Genomic DNA, 21,774 nt, shown 5'->3' on the forward strand with positions numbered 1-21,774 from the left:
CTGGGCGTGGTGGCGCATGCCTGTAATCCCAGCAACTTGGGAGGCTGAGGCAGGAGAATCACTTGAACCCAGGAGGCGGAGGTTGCAGTGAGCCAAGATCGTGCCATTGCACTCCAGCCTGGCCAACAAGAACAAAACTCCATCTCAAAAAATGGTAATAGATAAAATAAAATAATAAAATAAAAGAGACTTCCCTTACTCCTTCTACCATGAAAGGGCACAGCAAGAAGACAGCTGTCTATGAATCAGGAAGTGGGCCCTCAACAAATACTGAATCTACTGGCATCTTGATCTTAGACTTCCCAGCCTCCCAAACTGTAAGGAACAAACCTGTGTTGCTTATAAGCCACCCAGTCTATGATAATGTATTATATCAGCCCAAACAGACTGACACAGACCATCTCAGAGTGGCCAAGGCAGCCCTTAGGCCAGGGCAAGCAACTTCCAGGCCTTATCTCCATGACCCATCTCTGCTGATACGCTGACCACTGTAAACATGTTTCCCCAGGAGCCTGAAAACATAGGTCTTTCAAAAATACTCTTGCCCCACCCACTGAGTGGAAAAGATGGCAGAGTTCAGCTGTGAAGAACTAGGAGGACCAGGTGAAGGGCCACTCACCACTCCTGGGGAGGGAACCAGCCACCCCTTCATCTCCAGCATTTTCAACTTTGAGCCGACAGCATCAACCTGGGACACTACTCCTTCCAGCACAGTCTCCAGCTGCAGAACTCTCCTTGTGAGCCTGTGAGGGATTTGAGAGAGACTAATGGAGCAGAAATCTATGTCTGGGGACTGGATGTCTAAAGAGGCAGGGTTCACAGAAGGGCATGTGTCCGGATTGGAACAGGAAGGGAAGACCCAGCCTTGTAGGCAGAATTAAAGGGGAGCAGAGGTTCTCCCTGGGGTAGGACAGAGAATTGGAAAGTTGTGGGAAAAAGTACAAGATAGGGTGTCATAACAGAAGCGTTGCAAGCCCTGAGCCAGTCCTTCTTGGTTGCACATACATGTAGAATTCTTCTCCTGAAACCCAGCCTCCTGCTTTGGCAGCCTCTGGACCAGACTCGCCTTGTGGGGTGCTCACAACGGATCGGCCTAGTTTCTCAATCTCAGTGTTGAGGGCCACCTGCTCAGGAAGTCAAAGGTTAGAGGGAAGGAGATAACTCTGGGAAGCCATCAGCTCCTGTTCTATCACCCCCTCTACCAGGATCTCAGGATCAAGCCTCAGGTTCTAGTTCTTGCTATTCCCCTTCCCTCCCAGACTCTGGAGACAATAGGGTCAGGGTGGTGGTGCTGGACCAACCTCTGGAGGAGTCACCTCTCAAAGAAAACACAAGATCCTAGAAGCCTTGATGGATGAGGTGTTTACTAGAGGCCAACTCATTTTAGCACAGGAGGGACACTACCAGTGTTCTTGGCACTTTCTAGACTGCTGTCACCCTGCCTTTGACTTTTTTTGGTCTACACTGGATTGGGATGGAGCAGGCAGAGTAGGGACAGCCAAGAATCCGAATTTGAAAATTCCCAGAAGAAGGTAAGTCCTCTGAGGGAATTATCAGTGATTCTTGGGCAATTGGTCATTTTTCCCTGAGCCTGTATTTTAGAGCATGGTTCTCAACCGTGGCTATGTACTGGAATCACCTAGAGAGTTTTTAAAAGTACTGATGTCTGGGCCCCACACCCAGAGATTCTGGTTTAATTGGTCTAGAGTGTGTGTCCTGAGTATGAAGATTTTTAAAGGCCCCCCCAGGGTATTCTTATGTGCAGCAGTTTGGGAATTACTATTCTAGAGAGATCTTTACTGCCTATGGGAGAGTTTTCAGGTTGGGTTTGTGTTCTAGGTGTGTTGGGGGAAGGGGAGGGTGAGCTATTTCCTTACACTGTCTCTCCACCCATCAACCCAGCTCACCCTCTCTTCCTCCAGATCCTGTCGCATTTGTTCCTGTTCCTTCTCATCCAGAATACGATTTCCATCTCTGTCAAACTTGGTGAAGGTGGCCGTGAGCTCAGTGATTTCATGCTCTGCATGTCCCAGTCTGAGAAAAGGATGATGAAATGATTTCTGCCCAGCTGTGGCTGTGACCTCTCAGTTATGGAATTCCTCACTCTTTTGCTTGACTCTGGCAAATTTTTGCTTTCTGGAAAAGAAGGTTCTCCAAAGTCTAGCAATATTACCCCCAAGAAAACACTTGGTTCTATTTCTTCTTCCTCTCCTGACTCCTGCTCACTAGGTTCAGGGCCTCATGAGCTTCTACAGGGATTATTGCAAAATCTGTTTGTCTCTAAATAGCCTGCTATCCCCCAGCTTCCCCTTTACTCCCTACCCGTGAAATCCATCGTCCATAATACAACTAAAGTAATTAACCTTTCTAATATGCAGGTCTAAAAATGTCCCTTTTTGAAATCCCTTCTGCCACTTTATTCTTTTGGCAGAGTGGTAGTGTGGCCTTTCTCAGTGTGGCCCTTGCCTGTTTCTCTCGTCTCATCTCCTGCTATGACCACCCCCTGTCCCCACCCCTTGATTTAATACCTTAGCAATGCTCAACTACTTATTCCTCCTGTGTATGTTGCTTGGTTTCAGACCTCTATGCTTTCGTATGTGTTTTCATCTCTTCTTGGAACAACCTTCCTCTGCTTGTCCACTTGTGAGCTATCCATCCTCCAATACCCTATTTAGACATTACCTCTTCCAGGAAGCCTTCCCTTAAGCTCAGAGATAGAATTGATCACCCTCTACTCCTAGTCACCTCTGTTGAACTTCTTCTGCAATTCAGTTTATTTGTAAGTCTATGAGTTCTTAGGAAACAAAGACTTTGTCCCATTTAATTATGTTATCTCCTAATCCCAGCACTTTGGGAGGCTGAGGTGGGTGGATCACTTGAGGCCAGAAGTTTGAGACCAGCCTGGCCAACATGGCAAAATCCCATCTCTACTAAAAATACAAAAATTAGCTGGGCGTCCTGGCACATGATTGTAGTCCCAGCTACTCAGGAGGCTGAGGCATGAGAATCGCTTGACCCCAGGGAAGCTGAGGTTGCAGTGAGCCAAGATTGTGCAACTGCACTCCAGCCTGGGCAACAGAGCAAGACTCTGTCTCCAAAAAAAAAAAAAAAAAAAAAATTAGGTTGTCTATTAGTGCCTGATCTGCAGCTGGTGCTCACAATGTATTTGTTCAATGTGTATTAAAATGTTTGACTGGGAATCAGGGAGTGAATGGCTAAAGGAATAGATGAGTGTTCCTGGGGAAGCATAGAACAAAAATCAGAGTTTTGTGGGAGTGGGGTGTGTATTCAATGATTAGGGAATTATTACATGGGTTCCTAAGAGTTGTTCAACAAGATCCAGGATGTTATAGAACATGGTCAGAGATCTTTAAACCAAGGGCACAGTTCTGAAGGTCAGGAGCAGAGACCTACGGGCAAATATCTGAAGCCTACAAGTCAAGATCAGAGGCCCCTAAACCAAAACCAAAGGCTTATAGGCAAATGAAGTATGGTTGAGGGTTGAGGACTCGAGAGACTGGTATTAGAGAAGGCTGGGTCTCTGGTTGCTCACTCCCTTAAGGTGTTGGTGAAATCCTCAAACTGGATCTCCTGCTCCCCACCCTGCAGGACCTTCTGCACATCCGATACCCTCTCCTTCCTCAGACGCAGTCTTAGCAGGGTCTTGTTGTAGCCCTGAAAGGGAAAGGAAGTAGGCACACGTTCTCACAGGCTGCTCACTCATCCCTGGCCCCCAGCCCCACTCATAGTATGCCAGGCTTCCAAGGATAAATTAAATGCACACAAGGGCACAGGCACCTCAGTCAGTCAGGAACAGACCAGGACACAGAGCCTTAGACTGCAGCACTGATGGAAATGTGTAGCTCAAGGAGACTGAGCAGTCACCTGTTTCAGGAGGTCAGAAAGTTGCAGCTCATCCTTCTGTCCAGCCAGCTCCTCCTTGACCTCTGAATATGTGTCATTGATGATGGCCAGGAACATGTTCTGGAAAATAAAGTGGGGACCTGGGTCCTCACCTCCACACCCACTGGAAGGATTGAGCCCACTGACCCCATTAATCCAAGACTCGTGTTCCAAAGGGGTCAGCGCTCTCAATCCCAGCTCGGCAGCCCACCAATCCCTGCCTCTCAGGGTCCCCAGAGTCCAGCCTTTCAGCACAGTTCTGTTAGAGATGGATCATGCTTCTTGACCAACCTAGTGTCCTCACTCTCAGTTGCTGCAGTAGCCTTTCTGACCACAGAGATACCCTAACATATGCCACAGACCTCCTTCGTATAAGGGCCCATCAATCATTGGAACCAGAAGCTTTTCAGGGTGAGAGTACAATTATGATCTCTTTACCATCTACCCCCCAATCCATATCTGTATCCCCATCCATTGATCAAATAAAGAAAAATACCAGCCTTGTTAGTAAGAATAAAATCCAAGAGCTGGGCACAGTGGCCTTCACCTGTAATCCACCACTTTGGGAGGCCAAGGCAGGCAGATTGCTTGAGTGCAGGAGTTAGAGACCAGCCTGGGCAACATAGCAAAACCCTGTCTCTACAAAAAATACAAAAATTAGCTGGGTGTGGTGGCTCCCGACCATGCCAGTGGTCCTATCTACTCAGGAAGCTAAGGTGGGAGGATAGTTTGAGCTCGGGAGGTGGAGGTTGCAGTGAGCTAAGATTGCACTACTGCACTCCAGCCTGGGTGACAGCATGAGACCCTGTCTAAAATAAATAAATAAGTAAATTAAAATCCAAATTGTTCCTGGTTGGCAGGGAGAGAGAACGACCAAGTAGTGGCAGTAGAAATCAGCATGAGATCCCCAGAGGAAGGGGAGTCTTGGAGGACAGTCATAGAAGCTTCCAGGTGCAGCTACTACTCTTCATGAGGTACTTTTCTCCCCTTTTCATCCTTGGAGAATGAGGTTTTGATTTTACTGAGGGAGTCTGCAGGTTCCCTTATACTCTGCAAACCTGCAAACTGACCATGCTGGCTATACTACATTAACCATCTCTCAGAAGATCCAGACATCTGCCCCCCCGCCCCCACTCACTCTCCATCCTTGATTTAAGAAACTTATCAATCTTGAGTGAGGGACATACTGGGACAAAAACTCCACCCTGCACCCTCAGAGAGACCCTCACCAGGAGCACGAAGAAGACGAAGAAGACATAGGTGACAAAGTAGGCAGGGCCCAGGATGCGGTTGGCATTGTCGATAGCATTGTAGTCAAAGTCCCCAAGGATTATCCGGAACTGAGTGAAACTGAGAGACCAGGTCTGGGCTTTACCCAGAGCCTAATAAACACCCTCTATCCCACTTTCCTAACCACAGACAGACCTCTCACCACACGTCCACCCCAATCTGATAGACACAGTGCAGGGTGCTTAGATTATTTGAGCACACACACACCAGGGCTTCCGGAGACGCTCGCAGAGATGCTTTAAATGCAGACATGCCCACACGCACATACCCATCTTCCCCAAGGATACATACACCCGTGGAGCTGGAGGGTGAGGGGCCAGGGAGGAGTGAAGGAGTGAAGGGGGTAGGACACACACATGCACTTGATGAAAGTGCTAAAGTTTTCCACTTGGGTCCCGAAAAGCAGGTAGCCGAGTTGGGCATAGGCGAAGAAAACAATGAAGAACATGACGGCGAAGCCCAGGATGTCCTTGGCACAGCGGGCCAGCGTGGAGGAGAGCTGGGTCATGGTTTTGTTGAAGCTGATGTACTTGAATATCTGGAAGGACCATGTTGAACCAAGGCATGAAGAAGGAAAAAGGAAAAGTGTTGAAAAGACCACGCCAAGGGCCTATGGAGGCCACAGGAGTTGCCAAGCCAGACAAAGAAAATGAGACACATATTGAAGAAGGGAGAATGACACAAAAATTAGCCGGACGTGGTGGCACACACCTGTAATTCCAGCTACTTGGGAGGCTAAGGCAGAGAATCACTTGAACCTGACAGGTGGAAGTTGCAGTGAGCTGAGATTGCACCACTGCACTCCAGAGAGACTCTGTCTTTAAAAAAAAAAAAAAAAAAAAAAAAAAAAAAGCCCGGTATAGTGGCTCACTCCTGCAATCCCAGCACTTTGGGAGGCTGAGGCAGGTGGATCGCTCAAGGTCAGGAGTTTGAGATCAGCCTGGCCAACGTGGTGAAACCTCGTCTCTACTAAAATTACAAAAAGTTAGCCAGGTATGGTGGCGCATGCTTGTAATCCCAGCTTCTCAGGAGGCTGAGGCAGGAGAATCGCTTGAACCTGGGAGGCAGAGGTTGTGGTGAGCTGAGATCATGCCATTGTACTCCAGCCAGAGAACAGAGTGAGACTTCGTCTCAAAAAAAAAAAAAAAAATCAGGAGCTGTGGCTCATGCATGTAATCCCAGAACTTTGAGAGGCTGAGGTTGGCAGATCACCTGAGGTCAGGAGTTCGAGACCAGCCTGGCCAATGAGGTGAAACCTCGTCTCTACAAAAAATACACAAATTAGCCAGGCGTGGTGGTAGGCGCCTGTAGTCCCAGATACTCAGAAGGCTGAGGCAGGAGAATCACTTGAACTCAGGAGGCGGAGGTTGCAGTGAGCCAAGATTGTGCCACTTCACTCCAGCCTGGGCAACAGAGCGAGACTCCATCTCAAAAACAAAAAAAGAAGAAGAAGAAGAAGGGAAAAACAAGGGAGAATGAGCACGCCTTGAAGCAAAGCTGGGTGTGGGAGTGCCAGGTACCTTGATCCAGGCGAAGAAGAGGTTGACAGCATTCATGTTGTTGTACTGTGTCTGCCAGAAGGCGAGGAACTCAAAGTCTGCGTATGTGTTTGGCTGCTGCAGGAGCTTCCCCATGAGCCGATTCACCTCGAGGGTTCGGAATATGTGGAAGCCCACAGCCACAATGGAGAGCTGTCACACAGGGGTCATGGGGGTGTCAGAGAAGGCAAGGGGATCTCAAGGGAAGTTCCAAGATGAGGCCCCGAGGAACAGCCAGGGTAGGTAAGACAGGTGAGAAAAAAGCCTTCCTTGCTGACTTGTTCACTATCTCAGGTTCAAACAGAACTGGGTAGGATGACTGGGGAGCATCTTAAGTATTCTAAAGCCCAAGAGAAGGGTTTGGGGCCAGTGGTAAATATTAATATATAGATTGTAAAGGGCTGTAGGGAACTGGAACCAGTCATTTCCTTCCGGTCCCACCACTTCCAAGCTTTGGTCAGGAAATGAATGTGTCCTGTTAATAGGAGGGAGATGAAGATGAAGGGGCAGAATATTTGAATAGAAGACAAAAGGCATGGGTTTCCACACAACAGGTCATAAAAGACAAGGAAGGAACAGCATATAGTACATTAAAAAAAAAAGAAAAAAAAAAGAGCAGGGCTCAGATAACAAGTGAGGAGGAGAGGAGATGTGAGAGACAGGGTTTCCCAAGGGCTGAGAGAGGGGAACATCTCCATCTCACTTAGGGAGCTGTTAAATGATGATTTAACCAAAAGTCAGAAGGAGGGCTTAGGGCTCCAAAAGGAAGAAATTGGAGCCCCTATCAGGGTGGAACCCCCTCCTCCCCCCAGAATGTCCCAAGTCCTAGATATCTATCCCTCACCAAGATGACCACCAAGTCCAGTATGTTCCAGATGCTGCTGAGGTAGCGAAGTCGGTGAATGTGGAGCTCCAGGATTTCTTCCACCACATAGTAGAAGATGAAGACGCAGAAGACGACCTCACAGCCAACAATAAAGAAGTCCCAGTTGCTGACATAGCGGATCAGCTTGACCGTGCGGATTTGCCAGGATGGGATGGCACCTCCTGTAGCTGGAAACTCCACCACCAGCCTGTGGGGGGAGGGGGAGACATCTAGAAGAGCCTGGGCTGGGACAGCTCCTCCCACTTCCTGTCCTCTCCACCCCCACCACAGGGTACGAGTTTAGAGAAGGGTCTCATGCACAAGAGACGGGAACCAGGAGCCAGGGACAGGGGAATGAAGTAGGGAAAGGGGGCTCACCTCAGGACACAGAAAAGATTGATGTTGGCATTGTAGACTGAGAAGTCGATGAACACCACCCGAGTGCCTCTGTCCAGCCACAGCCCCTCCTGAAGGTCCTGGAGAGCCTCTGCACTACCCTGTCGGGATCCTGGAAGGTCCAGGTAGTAGCCACCTCCACTGTAGCTTGTGAGCCTGCCCCAGTGGGAGGAGCCCCCCAACTCATCCTGCGAGTGGTATGTCCACCTGCCACAGAAAATGCCGGCTGAGCCAGCCCAAAAGTTCATCTCCCAAGGCAATGACAATGCTTTATCATTGTCTGGGCTTTACAGGTTTACATATTGTGGGTATGTGTATATATATGATATGTGATATATACATATATAGTGTATCATTTATTATTCTGTTTGATACTAACAACCATTTAAGAAGGGAGCATGAATATTATCCACATTTTGCAGAAGAGAAAACTATGAAAGAGGTTACCGAAATAATGCAGCTATGAATGACAGAACTGAAACTCAAATGCAAATCTGATTTTTCACTATGTCACTCAAAGATTTGGATGACAAAGCCAAGCCCCACTTTTGGCCCACCTTGAATAGTCCCCCTAAGGGAAGCACCTGGACCAGAAGGAAAAGCTCCTTCCAGCTCTGTGACTGTACATCAAGTTCCTTCACCCCCTGTTTCTCCATTCTATCCACTAAACTTTCTATCCTGGGTGCTTATTTCCTCCCTCTTCCCTTCTGTCCTGTCCACCCTTTTCTCCTTCTTCCCTAATTCATCATCCATCCTTGATCCCTTGCTGCTCCACGTATCAATCTCAAGCATTGGGCTTTTCAATTTCACCCATTCTCTATACCCAACTTCTAGGCAAGAAAGGAAGCTTTCCCTGGAAGAACTGCATGCAAGGTAGGACAAGTGTGATTGCGACCTGTGTGTGGGAACAAGTCTGGAGGCTATGACTGTGTTTGCTAACCTACCTCCTCTGTTCCTGAGTGACACAGACCAAGGTCCCCAAACAGCCACAGCTGGGATTCAGGGAGATGCCCCCTGAAGTCCCCTGAAGTGCTCTCGAGGCTCTTTAAGCCTCAGTGGAAGTGGTTCCCATACCTTGGGATGGTGTCAGGTTTGGAGGGGCAAGCCCTGTGACATTGGTAGGACAGGCTCACTCACGCTGTGCCATTGAGCGGCCCAAAGGGGAGTTGTTCTTCTTTGTCTGGAGAGTAGACATCATAGCAGCTCAGAATGTCCTCCCGGAAGTCTTCATGCACCACGCAGGAGTCATTGCGGACCTTTAGCTGCCGCAGCCTCGGAACCCCCAGCAGCAGGTTCTCATAGTAGATGAAGGAGTGGGAACCATGGCCCAGGCTCTGGTTGTTGTACCATTTGGTCCAATATAAACTGTCCAGTAGTGGGCCCTGGGCAAACTGAACCACAAGCTGGTTTGAACCTTACCCAGCCTCCTCCTGACCCCCTACCCTTAGGATGACCTTTGCACTCATCTTCTGACTCCCCAGCTTGTCTCCAGTCTGCTTTAAAAAAATTATTATTATTATTATTTTAAGGGATGGAGTCTCACTCTGTCACCCAGGCTGGAGTGCAGTGGCACAATCTCGGCTCACTACAACCTCTGCCTCCCAGGTTCAAGCGATTCTCGTGCCTCAGCCTCCCGAGTAGCTGGGATTTCAGGCATGCATCACTACACCCAGCTAATTTTTGTATTTTTAGTAGAGACAGGGTTTCACCATGTTGTCTAGGCTGATCTTGAACAACTGACCTCAGGTGATTTGCCTGCTTCAGCCTCCCAAAGTGCTGGGATTACAAGTGTGAGCCATCGTGCCTGGCCTGCTTTTTAAAACTCTTCCATTGACCAATGAACCAGAGTCTGATCTGAAGTGGCCCTGCTCTTTATTTAAAATTCGTTTTGAAGTTCAGCCTTACCTCTGACCCCCGATACTAGTCTAACTCCTGGTTTAATTCCCTGATCGCTGTATTAATCCCTTACCCACCTCCACCTGAACTCTAGCCTAACCCATTAATTCAACCTGGCCCTTTGACTCAGTCTGATCCCTGACTGACCTGATTTCCCAGCATAAGGTCTGATCCATTGTCTAACCTGTGGCCTCAGGCCATCGAGAAAGAGAGGGGAGGGGTATAAAAGATCTTATACTCACATCCCAGAAGTCTGCCATGCTGCTGATGGCCTGAAAGGAGACTCCAGTGTTTGATGTGGTATGTAAGAAGAGCTCAGACATCACTTTGGTGTAGTAATAAGCACTGGAGCTTGTCATTCCATAGGTCACTAGAAAACAACCCAAGAGGCTATGTCCTTCTCACTGTTCCCCCAGAGGAGACAGGAAAACCCATTGCCCTGGAGCCAGAGATGCTTCAAGATGGAAGCCCGTCCCCCATCTGGACCCATCCCCTAGACTTGGTTAGGAGCCTAAGGGTGGCATAAGGAAGCCAGGAAATGCATTAGGGAAGGGTTGTAGCTACAGTGTCTCCTCCTCTTCTTCCAACTCACCTCAGAAATACTGAACTCTGCTCAGTAGTTGTCTCTTACATTGTCATTATGAAAGTACACTTTTCTTTTTCTGAATCAGCTTAGCTTCCCAGTTCTTACTCCCCAGAGCCAAGATATTTCTGCCTTCTGCACTGGGTAGTGATTCCTTTCGTCCTCTTCCAAAAGGTAGTGATGCCTTTTGGAAAATGCCCCCAAATTCTAGAGTACTCCCTCTAGAGTTCAAGGCCTTGGCCAAACACCTTACAATAGAGATGTGGTCTCATGGCCCCTGGTGTCAGTGACTGTAGCCATGGGAGTGGCAGGTAGGCACAGCACCTCTGGCCCTGGCATGACTAGTGCAATTGGATGGGCACGGTCATCTCCTGAGAGAGCGACTCAGTGTTCCCAGATCAAAAAAGACCTAGGAACAATCGCCCTGTGATTCTCCCTGTGCATACATTGTGTGCAAGTTAAATTAAAAAAAAAGAAAACTGGCCTTTACCCTGAAGAACTTGATCTCCCTCATGCACACTAACACATCCATCCAGTCCCATGTGCTGGTGGGGCTGTAGGGAGTTCTAAGTTTTGTTTACAAAGCAGGATTCTAAAAGTATAAGCCATTTATTTAATAGATTGTCCCTTAGTTTAAGATAGTTTAATGTTTTCTCATTTTTTAATTCAGGCTATGCATCTGGGGAGGAATACCATAGAAGTGATACTGTGTCTTTCTCAGGGTATGATATCAAGAACTACATATTGCCTGTTCATCTCATTACTAGTGAGGTTAACTTTGATCTTTTGTTAAGGTGGTGTCTGCCAGTTTCTTCAACATAAAATTACTGTTTTTCTTTCTGTAATTGTATGTGTTTTTGTGGGGAGACCTTTTCAAACTGTGTAAATATTCTGTTACTCATCCATCATTCACTTTCACTGAGCATCAGTGAATACTAGCTTTAGCATCCCTTGATGATTTTTGCCTGATTATTACTAATATCGTCAAATGGTGATTTTTTTTTTTTCCACTCTTGTTGCCCAGGCTGGAGTGCAATGGCGCGATCTCGGCTCACCACAACCTCCACCTCCTGGGTTCAAGCAATTCTCCTGCCTCTGCCTCCAAAGTAGCTGGGATTCAGGCATGTGTCACCATACTCGGCTAATTTTGTATTTTTAGTAGAGATAGGGTTTCTCCATGTTGGTCAGGCTGGTCTTCAACTCCTGATCTCAGGTGATCCGCCCACCGTGGCCTCCCAAAGTGCTGGGATTACAGGTGCGAGCCATTGCGCCGGCCTCAAATGGTGATTTTTTAAAAATTCCACAATTCCTTCTCCATTTATTAGTTGACATTTTCTTCAGAAGAGTTTTCCCTTATTCCTAATTCATGTATTCATGTATGTGTGTGTATATATATGTGTGTGTGTATATATATTGAGATATATATATATATCAATTTGAACCTATGGATTCTTGTAGGCTTTTTTTCCTATGGGTTATAATTTATTATTTATTTTGTTACTCAAGTTTTTTGGCCAGGTAATAAAAGGCAAAGAAAAACTAAATAATTGTTCCAGGTTTGGCCGGGTGTGGTAGCTCACACTTCTAATCCTAGCACTATGGGTGGTGGAGGTGGGCAGATCACTTGAGCTCAGGAGTTCAAGACTAGCCTGGGCAATATAGCCAAACCCCATCTCTACAAAAAAAAAAAAAAAAAAGGTAGACGGGCATGGTGTTGCATGCCTGTAGTGCCAGCTACATGGGAGACTGAGGCAGGAGGATCACTTAAGCCCAGGAGGCAGAGGTTGCAGTGAGCCAAGATCGCACCACTGGATGACAAAGTTAGACTTTGTCTCAAAAAAAAAAAAAAAAAAAAAAAGACTTGTTCCAGGTTAAATGATACTAAAGACATTTGACTTGATGTAAATGTTCTAAAGTAAATAATAATAATAATAATAAATTGAAAGCTAATCCTGGACCATAATTTTTTTCCATTTGCTATAAAGGCTGTTAGTGGAATAACTGATGAAATTGTAATAAGGTCTGTTTGTTAAATGGTAGTACTGGACTGCTGATAAATTTCTGACTTTGATAAGAGAATATCCTTGTTTTTAGAAAATATGTATTGAAGTATTTAGGAACAAAAGGGCATTATGTCTATAATTTACTCTCAAACGTGTGTGTGTGTGTGTGTACACGTGTGCACGCTCATATGTGGAGGATGGGGGAAAGAGAATGAGAAAGGAGAAGCATGGCAATATGTTCATATATGGGAAATCTGAGTGAAATGTGTGCAGTGTAGCAATAATTCTTTGTATTTTTCTTGCAAATTTTCTGTAAGTCTATAATTACATCAAACTCTTTTTTTTTTTTTTTTTTTTTTATACAGAGTTTCACTCTTGTTGCCCAGACTGGAATACAATGGCATGATCTCGGCTCACCACAACCTCTGCCTCCCAGGTTCAAAAGATTCTCCTGCCTCGGCCTCCTGAGTAGCTGGGATTACAGGCATGCACCACCACACCCACACCCAGCTAATTTTGTATTTTCAGTAGAGACGGCGTTTCTCCATGTTGGTCTCGAACTCCCGACCTCAGGTGATCTGCCCACCTCGGCCTCCCAAAGTGCTGGGATTACAGGCATGAGCCACCGCGCCCGGATACATCAAACATTTTAAAAGTAGAATTTGTCAGCCTCTTGTGAGCAATTCCCTTTAAGAATTTTCCTTTTCAGATCTTGGGCCATATTTTCTCCCATTTCCTCATCTGGAAGGAGAATGATCACGGATTGGTCACTAACATACTTTTTCAAGGGGGAGAAACAGCAAAGAAGGAAACATTATTATTCACATTTCCCCATTCCACACTGTTAAGTCCAAGACATGGCTTTATTTCTAACTCAAATCTATGATTACTTGTCGTTAGTTATCTGGACTCAGTTTTTCTGGATCTGGAAAATGGGTTCCTGCTGGAAATCAAACTTCTGTGGGCAGAGAGCCCATCACAGTTACCACTGATAGCAAGCTGAACCTTTCCTAATGAAGTAGGTTGGCTAAATTGTCACATCTTCTGAGTAGCCACTAGGTGGTACTCATTGCTATAGCTTTTACTCTTTTCCAATTCAGAGAATTAACCTTGCTCTGATGACCTGTCAACTATGTATGGATGCCTAATATCTTTGATTATTATACAAGGCAGTAAATATTATGTCTTCTGAGAAAAATGGCTTCACCTGGTAAAATGCCTATTGACAGGCAGAAATTGAGTATTCGTTTTTTGTAACTTTTTAAATTGAAGTGCATAGGTACAGAAAAGACCAAGAAGCAACCTTAAAAATTTTCTAAATTAGAATCTAAATTTCGTTTAGTACCTGTTCAACACTCTCTCCCCATACAAACACTCTTTCTCCCTCATTCATTCTTATATCTGTTAATTTTGTACTTCATCCCATGAGATGAGGGGTACTTTCCCACCATCTTACGAAACCCAAACTGAGTATTTCTAATATCCTCGATGTTCATAGTTAGTAACCCATATTATCAGCCTATCAACCTGAATTATTCTAAAAACACATTTTATATTCATTAAACAAACATTATTCAAATTCTACAATGTGTAAAATACCTTGCTAGATGTCATGGTTTCTTTTATCTTTATCTTTTCTTTTCCTCTTATTTTTTTGAGATAGGGTCTTGCTTTGTTGCCCAGGCTAGAGTGGGGTAGCACTATCATGGCTCACTGCAGCCTCAACCTTCTGGGGTCAAGTGATCCTCCCATCTCAGCCTCCTGAGTAGCTGGGACCACAAGTGTGTGCCACCACTTCTGACTAATTTTTTTATTTTTTGTAGAGACAAGTTCTCACTATGTTGCCCAGGCTGGTCTTGAATTCCTGAGCTCAAGCTGTCCTCATCCTTTAGCCTCCCAAAGTGTTGGAAACATAGGCGTGAGCCAGCATGACCAGCAGTGTCATGGTTTCTATCCTTAAAAAGTTCTATTGAGGAAGACATGTCCCAGAATGAACTTGATGTAGCAGAATGAGCATGAGCACTGGAGCCAGACAGATCTAGGTTCAAATCCCAGCTCTGCCACTTACAATATAGACTTGGGCTCTGAGTCTCAGCTTGCTCATCTATAAAACTGGGAGTATAATACCACTTAGGCAACTCAACAAGTAGTTGAGTGGGTTCCCAATAAGTGTTTGTTGCTGAACCAACAGTGAAAAAATTAAAAATAACTATAATACTATAATAAAGGGTAGAAATGAAATAAGTGAATCATTCTTTTTTCTTTTTTTTTTTTTTCGAGATGGAGTCTCACACTGTCACCCAGGCTGGAGTGCAGTGACGTGATCTCGGCTCACTGCAACCTCTGCCTCCTGGGTTCAAGTGATTCTCCTGCCTCAGGCTCCCGAGTAGCTGGGATTACAGGCGCCTGGCACCATGCCTAATTTTTTGTATTTTCAGCAGAGACGGGGTTTCACTATGTTGGCCAGGCTGGTCTTGAACTCCTGACCTCATGATCTACCTGCCTCAGCCTCCCAAAGTGCTGGTATTACAGGCGTGAGCCACTGGGTCAGGGTTTTTTTTTTTTTTTTTTTTTTTTTTTTTTTTTTTTGAGACAGAATCTCATTCTGTCACCCAGACTGGAGTGCAGTGGCATGATCTCAGCTTACTGCAACCTCTGCCTCCCAGGTTCAAGCAATTCTCCTGCCTCAGCCTCTCAAGTAGCTAGGATTATAGGCACGCACCACCATGCCCAGTTAATTTTTGTGTTTTTAGTAGAGACGGGGTTTCACCATGTTGGCCAGGCTGGTCTCAAACTCCTGACCTCAAATGATCCACCCGCCTTGGCCTTCCAAAGTGCTGGGATTACAGGTGTGAGCCACCACTTGGCCAAGTGAATCATTTTCAAACTGAGTAAAGCACTATTATTCCATATTTGACCCATCACAGCAATGTCATCAAAACAGTCAAGGACAATTTATATTTAGAAAATGTTGGAAAGAGGCTGGAACATTCTTTAGTCCAAAGAGAATAATACATTCATACAAGTCTTGGGTAAGAGAAATAAAGCCAGTCCTTGGTTGACCTAGCAAGCAAGCACAGTTTACCAGTAACCCCTCCCTACACAGTGTGAGGGTAGAAATGGTGCTGGCAGAACTCAGTCTCTCTAATAAGTCATCCATTGAGAGCATCAGATGGGCATAAGGCATGGAGGCTACAGGAATCTGAATCTAAAAGCAGGGCAGAGGAAGCCCAGGGTTGTTCATGGGGTGATGATTTGGCTCCTGTGTCTTTCTCCCCTTTTCTTAACCCACTGATGATAAGCAAACTTCAGCATGCATCAGAATCATCTGGAAGGCTTGTTAAAACACATATTGCTGGCCAAGTACAGGGCTCACTCTTGTAATCCCAGCACTCTGAGAGGCTGACATGGGTGTATCACTTGAGTCCAGGAGTTCAATACCAGCCTGGGCAACATGACAAGATCCTCTTTCTACAAAAAATACATAAATCAGCCGGGCATGGTGGTGTGCACCTGGGGTCCCAGCTACTTGGGAGGCTGAGGTGAGAGGTCAAGGCTGCAGTTTGCCAAGAGCATCACAAAAAAACAAAAACAAAAACCAAAAACCCCTAAAAAACATGGATTGCTGTAGGTTTGGGTGGGGCTCAACAATTTGCATTTCTTTTTTTTTTTTTTCTTTTTTTTTTTTTTTTTTGAGACGGAGTCTCGCTCTGTCGCCCAGGATGGAGTGCAGTGTCCGGATCTCAGCTCACTGCAAGCTCCGCCTCCCGGGTTTATGCCATTCTCCTGCCTCAGCCTCCCAAGTAGCTGGGACTACAGGCGCCCGCCACCTTGCCCGGCTAGGTTTTTTTTGGGGGGTTAGCCAGGATGGTCTCGATCTCCTGACCTCGTGATCCACCCATCTCGGCCTCCCAAAGTGCTGGGATTACAGGCTTGAGCCACTGCCCCCGGCCAACAATTTGCATTTCTAATAAGTTCCAAAGTGATACTCGTGGTCATGGGACCACACTTTGAGAACTGCTCCCTTGACCTGTTGCAATCAGACAAGCAATCAATCCCACTTGTCTTCAATAGAGATGTCAAGAAGGCAGGGGGTTTCCCAGTATCTATTTTGGTGATTCTCAAGATAGAGAGTAGAAAAGAGAAAAAAACTCCCAGAAAAAACCTCAGAACTTCCCAGGGATTGCAAGATGCTTTTATAAACTACATAGACCACTTAGGACACCTCCTTCCCACTCCAGGGGAAAATCACTGAGTTCACTGCCCACACGAACCACTGGTAGTCATGTAAGGGGATCACATCCCTCGGGTGCATTATTGCAGAAGAAAACTGAAAACAACTTGATGCGTCTGGCACGATGGCTCACACCTGTAATCCCAGCACTTTGAGAGGCCAAGGCGAGTGGATTGCTTGAGACAGAAGTTCGACACCAGCCCGGGCAACATGTCTCAACTCTGTCTCTACTGAAAATACAAAAATTAGGTGTGTTGGCACACACCTGTACGCGGGGCACTGAGGCAGGAAGATCACCTGAGCCTTAGGAGATGGAGGCTGCAGTGAGTCATGATCGTGCCACTGCACTCCAGTATCGCTGACAGAGTGAGACACTGTCAAAAAAAAAAAAAGAGAGAGAGAGAGAGAGAAAGAGAGAAAGAAAGAAGAAGAAGAAGAAGAAAAGAAAGAAAGAAAGAGAGAAAGAAAGAAGAAAAAGAAGAAAAGAAAGAAAGAGAGAAAGAAAGAAAAGAAAAAGAAGAAACGAAAGAAAGAAAGAAAGAAAGAAAGAAAGAAAGAAAGAAAGAAAGAAAGAAAGAAAGAAAGAAAAGAAAAGAAAAGAAGGAAAGAGAGAAAGAAAGAGAAAATAACTTGATGATATTTCCTGGTGTTTCCCTCCCCCTACATCCCTACTAGTTTCTATTCTCTTCAGGTAATAAGTATCATAGTTTGACTCTACAGTCAAGAACCAGCCTGTTTAACTGGAACACCTGGTTCAAAGATTTCTGAATCTGACAGAGGCTCGATGTATCCATTTCATCATCACCCTTCTCCAAATCAGGAGAAAGAAATGACAAGACTAGACACCTATTGCCTCAAAACACCTATTATGTGTCCTGTGTTAAGTGCTTGACATGCTTATTTCATTTAATCCTACTATAGCCTTATGTGGTGGGTGCCAATATTATCCATGCTTTCCAGTTTTGGAGGGTTTAAGTAACTTGCCCAAGGAAAACAACTAATGGAGCCAGGATTAAAATGCAAATCTGTCTGCCTCCATAGTAGACCGATTGTATATCACTCCCAGAATTATCCCAAGAGATAGAAGTTACAGAGGGTGGCCAGGTGCAGTGGCTCATTTCTGTAAACCTAACACTTTAGGAGGCCAAGACTTGAGGAGCACTTGAGCCCGGGAATTCATACAGCAGCATGGGCAAAACAGGGAGACCTTGTCTCTACAAAAAAATTTTAAAATTAGCCAGGCATGGTGGTGGGCACCTGTGATCCCAGCTACTTGGGAGGCAGAGGTGGGAGGATCACTTGAGCCCTGGAGGTTGAGGTTGCAGTAAGCAATGATCATGACACTGCATTCCAGCCTGGGCAACAGAGTGAGACCCTGTCTCAAAAAATAAAAAAATAATAAGTTTTAGGGGAGAAACTTAAGCTACAAAAAACGCAGTCCTTCTTCACCACTAGTGCTTTCAATTATGAAATGGGCCACTTCACAAACATCCCTTTCACCACTGGGAGTGTCAGCAAAGGATTGTCAGCTGAGGATCATCTGAGGCTCACATGGAGGGGGTTCTAGGGCTGGCCTTCCCAGCTCCTTCCTGTAAGATACAGTGAAAGAGTGCAATTGCCCTTTGTATTTCATAAGGTGACACTAGACCAGAGGGTGGAATGAGTCAGGATTTGACTCAGTATGTCAAATGCCAGTATGTCAATATGTCACTACCATTTTGAGGCAGAAATGGGCTCATTCCAGGAGATCTTTGGAGACTGGATGATAACTACATGAGAATGTGTGAAGGGGATTCAGAGACTAGGTGATGGTTTCATGTCAAATATAGAGAGTATCCGATTTTTTTTTTCTTGGACAGAAATTAAATTCTTCTGCACACACTATATCATGCTTCTTAATCTTGGCCTCAGATCAAATTCACAATTGTTCAATAATAACAACCACCACCATTATTGATACATTATTCACCAGGCTTTATATACATTTTCTCCCAGGATCCTGAAAAATACCAATGAAATAGGAATTACCATCTCCATTTTATGCAGATAACTCAGATTTAGAATGTTGCTTTTTTTTTTTTTTTTTTTTTTTTTTTGAGATGGAGTCTCACTCTTGTTGCCCAGGCTGTAGTGCAATGACACCATCTCGGCTCACTGCAACCTCTGCCTCCCAGGTTCAAGCAATTCTCCTGCCTCAGCCTCCCAAGTAGCTAGGATTATAGGCACGCACCACTACGCCTGGCTAATTTTTGTATTTTTAGTAGAGATGGGCTTCACCACGTTGACCAGGCTAGTCTCAAACTCCTGACCTCAGGTGATCCACCCACTTTGGCCTCCCAAAGTACTGGGATTACAGGCATGAGTCACTGTGCCAGGCCCCAGAGTGGTATTAAATAACTTGTCAAAAGATAATACAGCAAGCAAGTATTAATATAACTTGGATTCAAACTCAAGTCTGCCTTACTCCAAAAACCATGATTTAACCACTATTCTATACTACACTAATATATCATGCTATCACCTTAACGCCCTAAAGCCTTCTGATTAAGGATTCTGACTCTCCTTTCAAAATTCCATCCAAATAGTTAGGATTGTGCAAGTCTGTAAGATGTCCTTATAAGCAAACTCTGTTTTAAGAGTTTAATGTCTGAGTCTGAAGGTGAATTGCAAAAGCACTTGTTAAACTCAAAAGATCGCTGTCTTGGAAGAAGCTTCCATTCTGGTATAAAACGAATCACAGTATCTCAATCTGTATCAGGAACCATATTCGGACATAGATAAGTCCCAAGGAAGGAAAAAGTCACACGCACAAAAATGATACCTGGGTTATTTATAATGTCAAAAAAAATTGAAACAACCTAAAAATCTTACAGAGACAATTATTAAGTAAAGTATGAGATCACTGAGTCACTTAATGGAATATGATACAGTCATTAAAATGGTAACAAAAACAATGCTTGGGTAATAACCAAATTTTATCCACTCCTATGTTTACAGTAGAGGCTGAATCTATACAATGATTGTATCCATACAATGAACATTTTTTAAAAACACACTAAGTGTAAAAACTTGAAGGGAAAACTGACTTTTTAAAAACCAGTGGTATAATAGCTGGATTTTCTTTCTTTTCATTCTCATGGAGTTTTTAATGCTATAATAATAGTAAAAGCATATAAAAATTATAAAATCATTAAAAAATTTTTCGTCTGTGTGTTTCCAAGTTGTAGGCTGAAATTTCCAGGTGCTGGATGCTGTACTGACTTTGCTATTACTTCATCAAGATCTGTTCCCTCCTCTCCTGGCTAATACCATGATTTTGTTTGAGGTATCACACCTCTCTGGATCATCTCAGATATGTTGGCAGAAGCTAAATCCAACCCTGGCTATAGGACTTGGACAAGCAGTTCAGGTCAGAGCAAATCCGCAAAGACTCTTCCCTTAGCACAATTACAGGTTAAGGGATGACCTTGTAACCCATTTCAGGCCAAGGAGTCATAAAGAGAGATTTCTGGAACCTTTGGGGATCTTCTCTTTTCTACTAGATGTGAATGAGAAAGCCCCAGAAGAGTCAGCCTTAGGATGAAACTGATTGTGCCCCTGGCAAAACTGAGTAACAGAAACAAACAGATCCTTGACAACGTCATTAAGCCACTAGCTTCATCAGCCCTGAACCCTGCCCCTCTTTGAACTTTCGTTACCCAGACAATAAATCCCATTATGGTTTAAGCCAGTTTTCGTTGGGTTGTCCTTCATTGTAACATAGTCCTTACTTATATGGCAACCATAACATTTTCAAAAAGGTTGCACTACTTCTGAGGAAAAGAGAGCTAGAAAAGAGGGCAGTGAGCCCAGCGCAGTGGCTCACACCTGTAATCTCAGAAATTTGGGAGGTCAAGGTGGAAGGATTGCTTGAGTACAGGAGTTCAACACCACCCTGGGCAACATGGTGAGATCCCATTTCTACAAAAAGAGAAAAAATTAGCTGGATGTGGTGGCACACATCTGTAGCCCCAGCTACTCGGGGAGGCTGAGGCAGGAGGGTGCTTGAGCCCAGGAGGCTGAAGCTGCAGTGAGCTGTGTACGTGCCACTGCACTCTAGTCTGGGTGACAGAACAAGACCCTGTCTCAAACAAAAACCAAACAGCAACAACAACAACAACAATAAGAAAAGAGAGCAATGGATGCCAAAATCTACATTAATTAAAATACATTCTTATCCTGTATTAAAAGGAGCTTGCTGAGCAAGTCAACTGATGATGATATTCTAAAAACATGCCTATCATTAAGTCCTCAGGCTCTTCAAGGTTTATTTCTGGGTAAAGCAAGATCTCTAAAATACCATGAAAAATGTATATTATATACACACACATACGCACATATACATTTACATATGTGTTTGCAGGCGCACACACACATACCTCACTCCTAAAATTGCCCTTATAAAATGAGTATTTAATATGAATTTTAAGAAAGGCAGATATTAAAAAAAGTCAAATGAAAAGTAGCTCCAATTTTTATTTTTTATTTTTTTGGAGACAGAGTCTCACTCTGTCGCCCAGGCTGGAGTGCAGTGGTGCAATCTCGGCTCACTGCAGCCTCCACCTCCCAGGTTCAAGCAATTCTCCTGCCTCAGCCTCCCAAACAGCTGGGACTACAGGCATGGGCCACCTCTCCCAACTAATTTTTTGTATTTTTAGTAGAGACAGGGTTTCACCATGTTGCCCAGGCTGGTCTCGAACTCCTGAGCTCAGGTAATCTGCCCTCCTTGGCCTCCCAAAGTGCTAGGATTACAGGCGTGAGCCACTGTGCCTGGCCAGAAGCTCCAGTTTTTAACAATGCTTTTATCATTTATGATATTCCATACTCCTTATATAAAAACCAACAAGACCAATTGTTCCCAGAGTTAGCACCTCCTTATTAACTGGTGTGCTTTTTTCTTACTCAGCAATGAGAACTATGAAACCTATTTGTGTTTTCTTCTTTGCTTTGGCCACTAGGAACCTCAGGCTTTGTTATCATTTGCAGTACTCTTGTTTAATCTTGAGTGTTCTGGTACACGTTTTTTT

At 44.9% G+C, this 21,774-nt stretch overlaps 1 protein-coding gene across 2 annotated transcripts in view; it reads right to left on the reverse strand.

Annotated features, from left to right (window-relative positions):
• PKD2L1 (polycystin 2 like 1, transient receptor potential cation channel) overlaps window positions 1-21,774 on the reverse strand; it is a 45,451-nt gene that overhangs the window by 2,218 nt on the left and 21,459 nt on the right. For both annotated transcript variants that reach the window (XM_038009451.2, XM_038009450.2), the window contains exons 3-14: window positions 10,131-10,258; window positions 9,130-9,383; window positions 7,975-8,199; window positions 7,576-7,804; window positions 6,714-6,884; window positions 5,550-5,731; window positions 5,133-5,253; window positions 3,886-3,984; window positions 3,554-3,675; window positions 1,908-2,034; window positions 1,006-1,124; window positions 620-743 (exon numbers count right to left, since the gene is read on the reverse strand). In XM_038009451.2, coding sequence (XP_037865379.1) covers window positions 620-743; window positions 1,006-1,124; window positions 1,908-2,034; window positions 3,554-3,675; window positions 3,886-3,984; window positions 5,133-5,253; window positions 5,550-5,731; window positions 6,714-6,884; window positions 7,576-7,804; window positions 7,975-8,199; window positions 9,130-9,383; window positions 10,131-10,258 — 1,901 coding nt within the window. The remainder of the gene's footprint in view (window positions 1-619; window positions 744-1,005; window positions 1,125-1,907; window positions 2,035-3,553; window positions 3,676-3,885; window positions 3,985-5,132; window positions 5,254-5,549; window positions 5,732-6,713; window positions 6,885-7,575; window positions 7,805-7,974; window positions 8,200-9,129; window positions 9,384-10,130; window positions 10,259-21,774) is intronic.

This window comes from Chlorocebus sabaeus, chromosome 9 (assembly GCF_047675955.1).
Source record: "Chlorocebus sabaeus isolate Y175 chromosome 9, mChlSab1.0.hap1, whole genome shotgun sequence".
NCBI classification, from domain to species: Eukaryota; Metazoa; Chordata; class Mammalia; order Primates; family Cercopithecidae; genus Chlorocebus; species Chlorocebus sabaeus.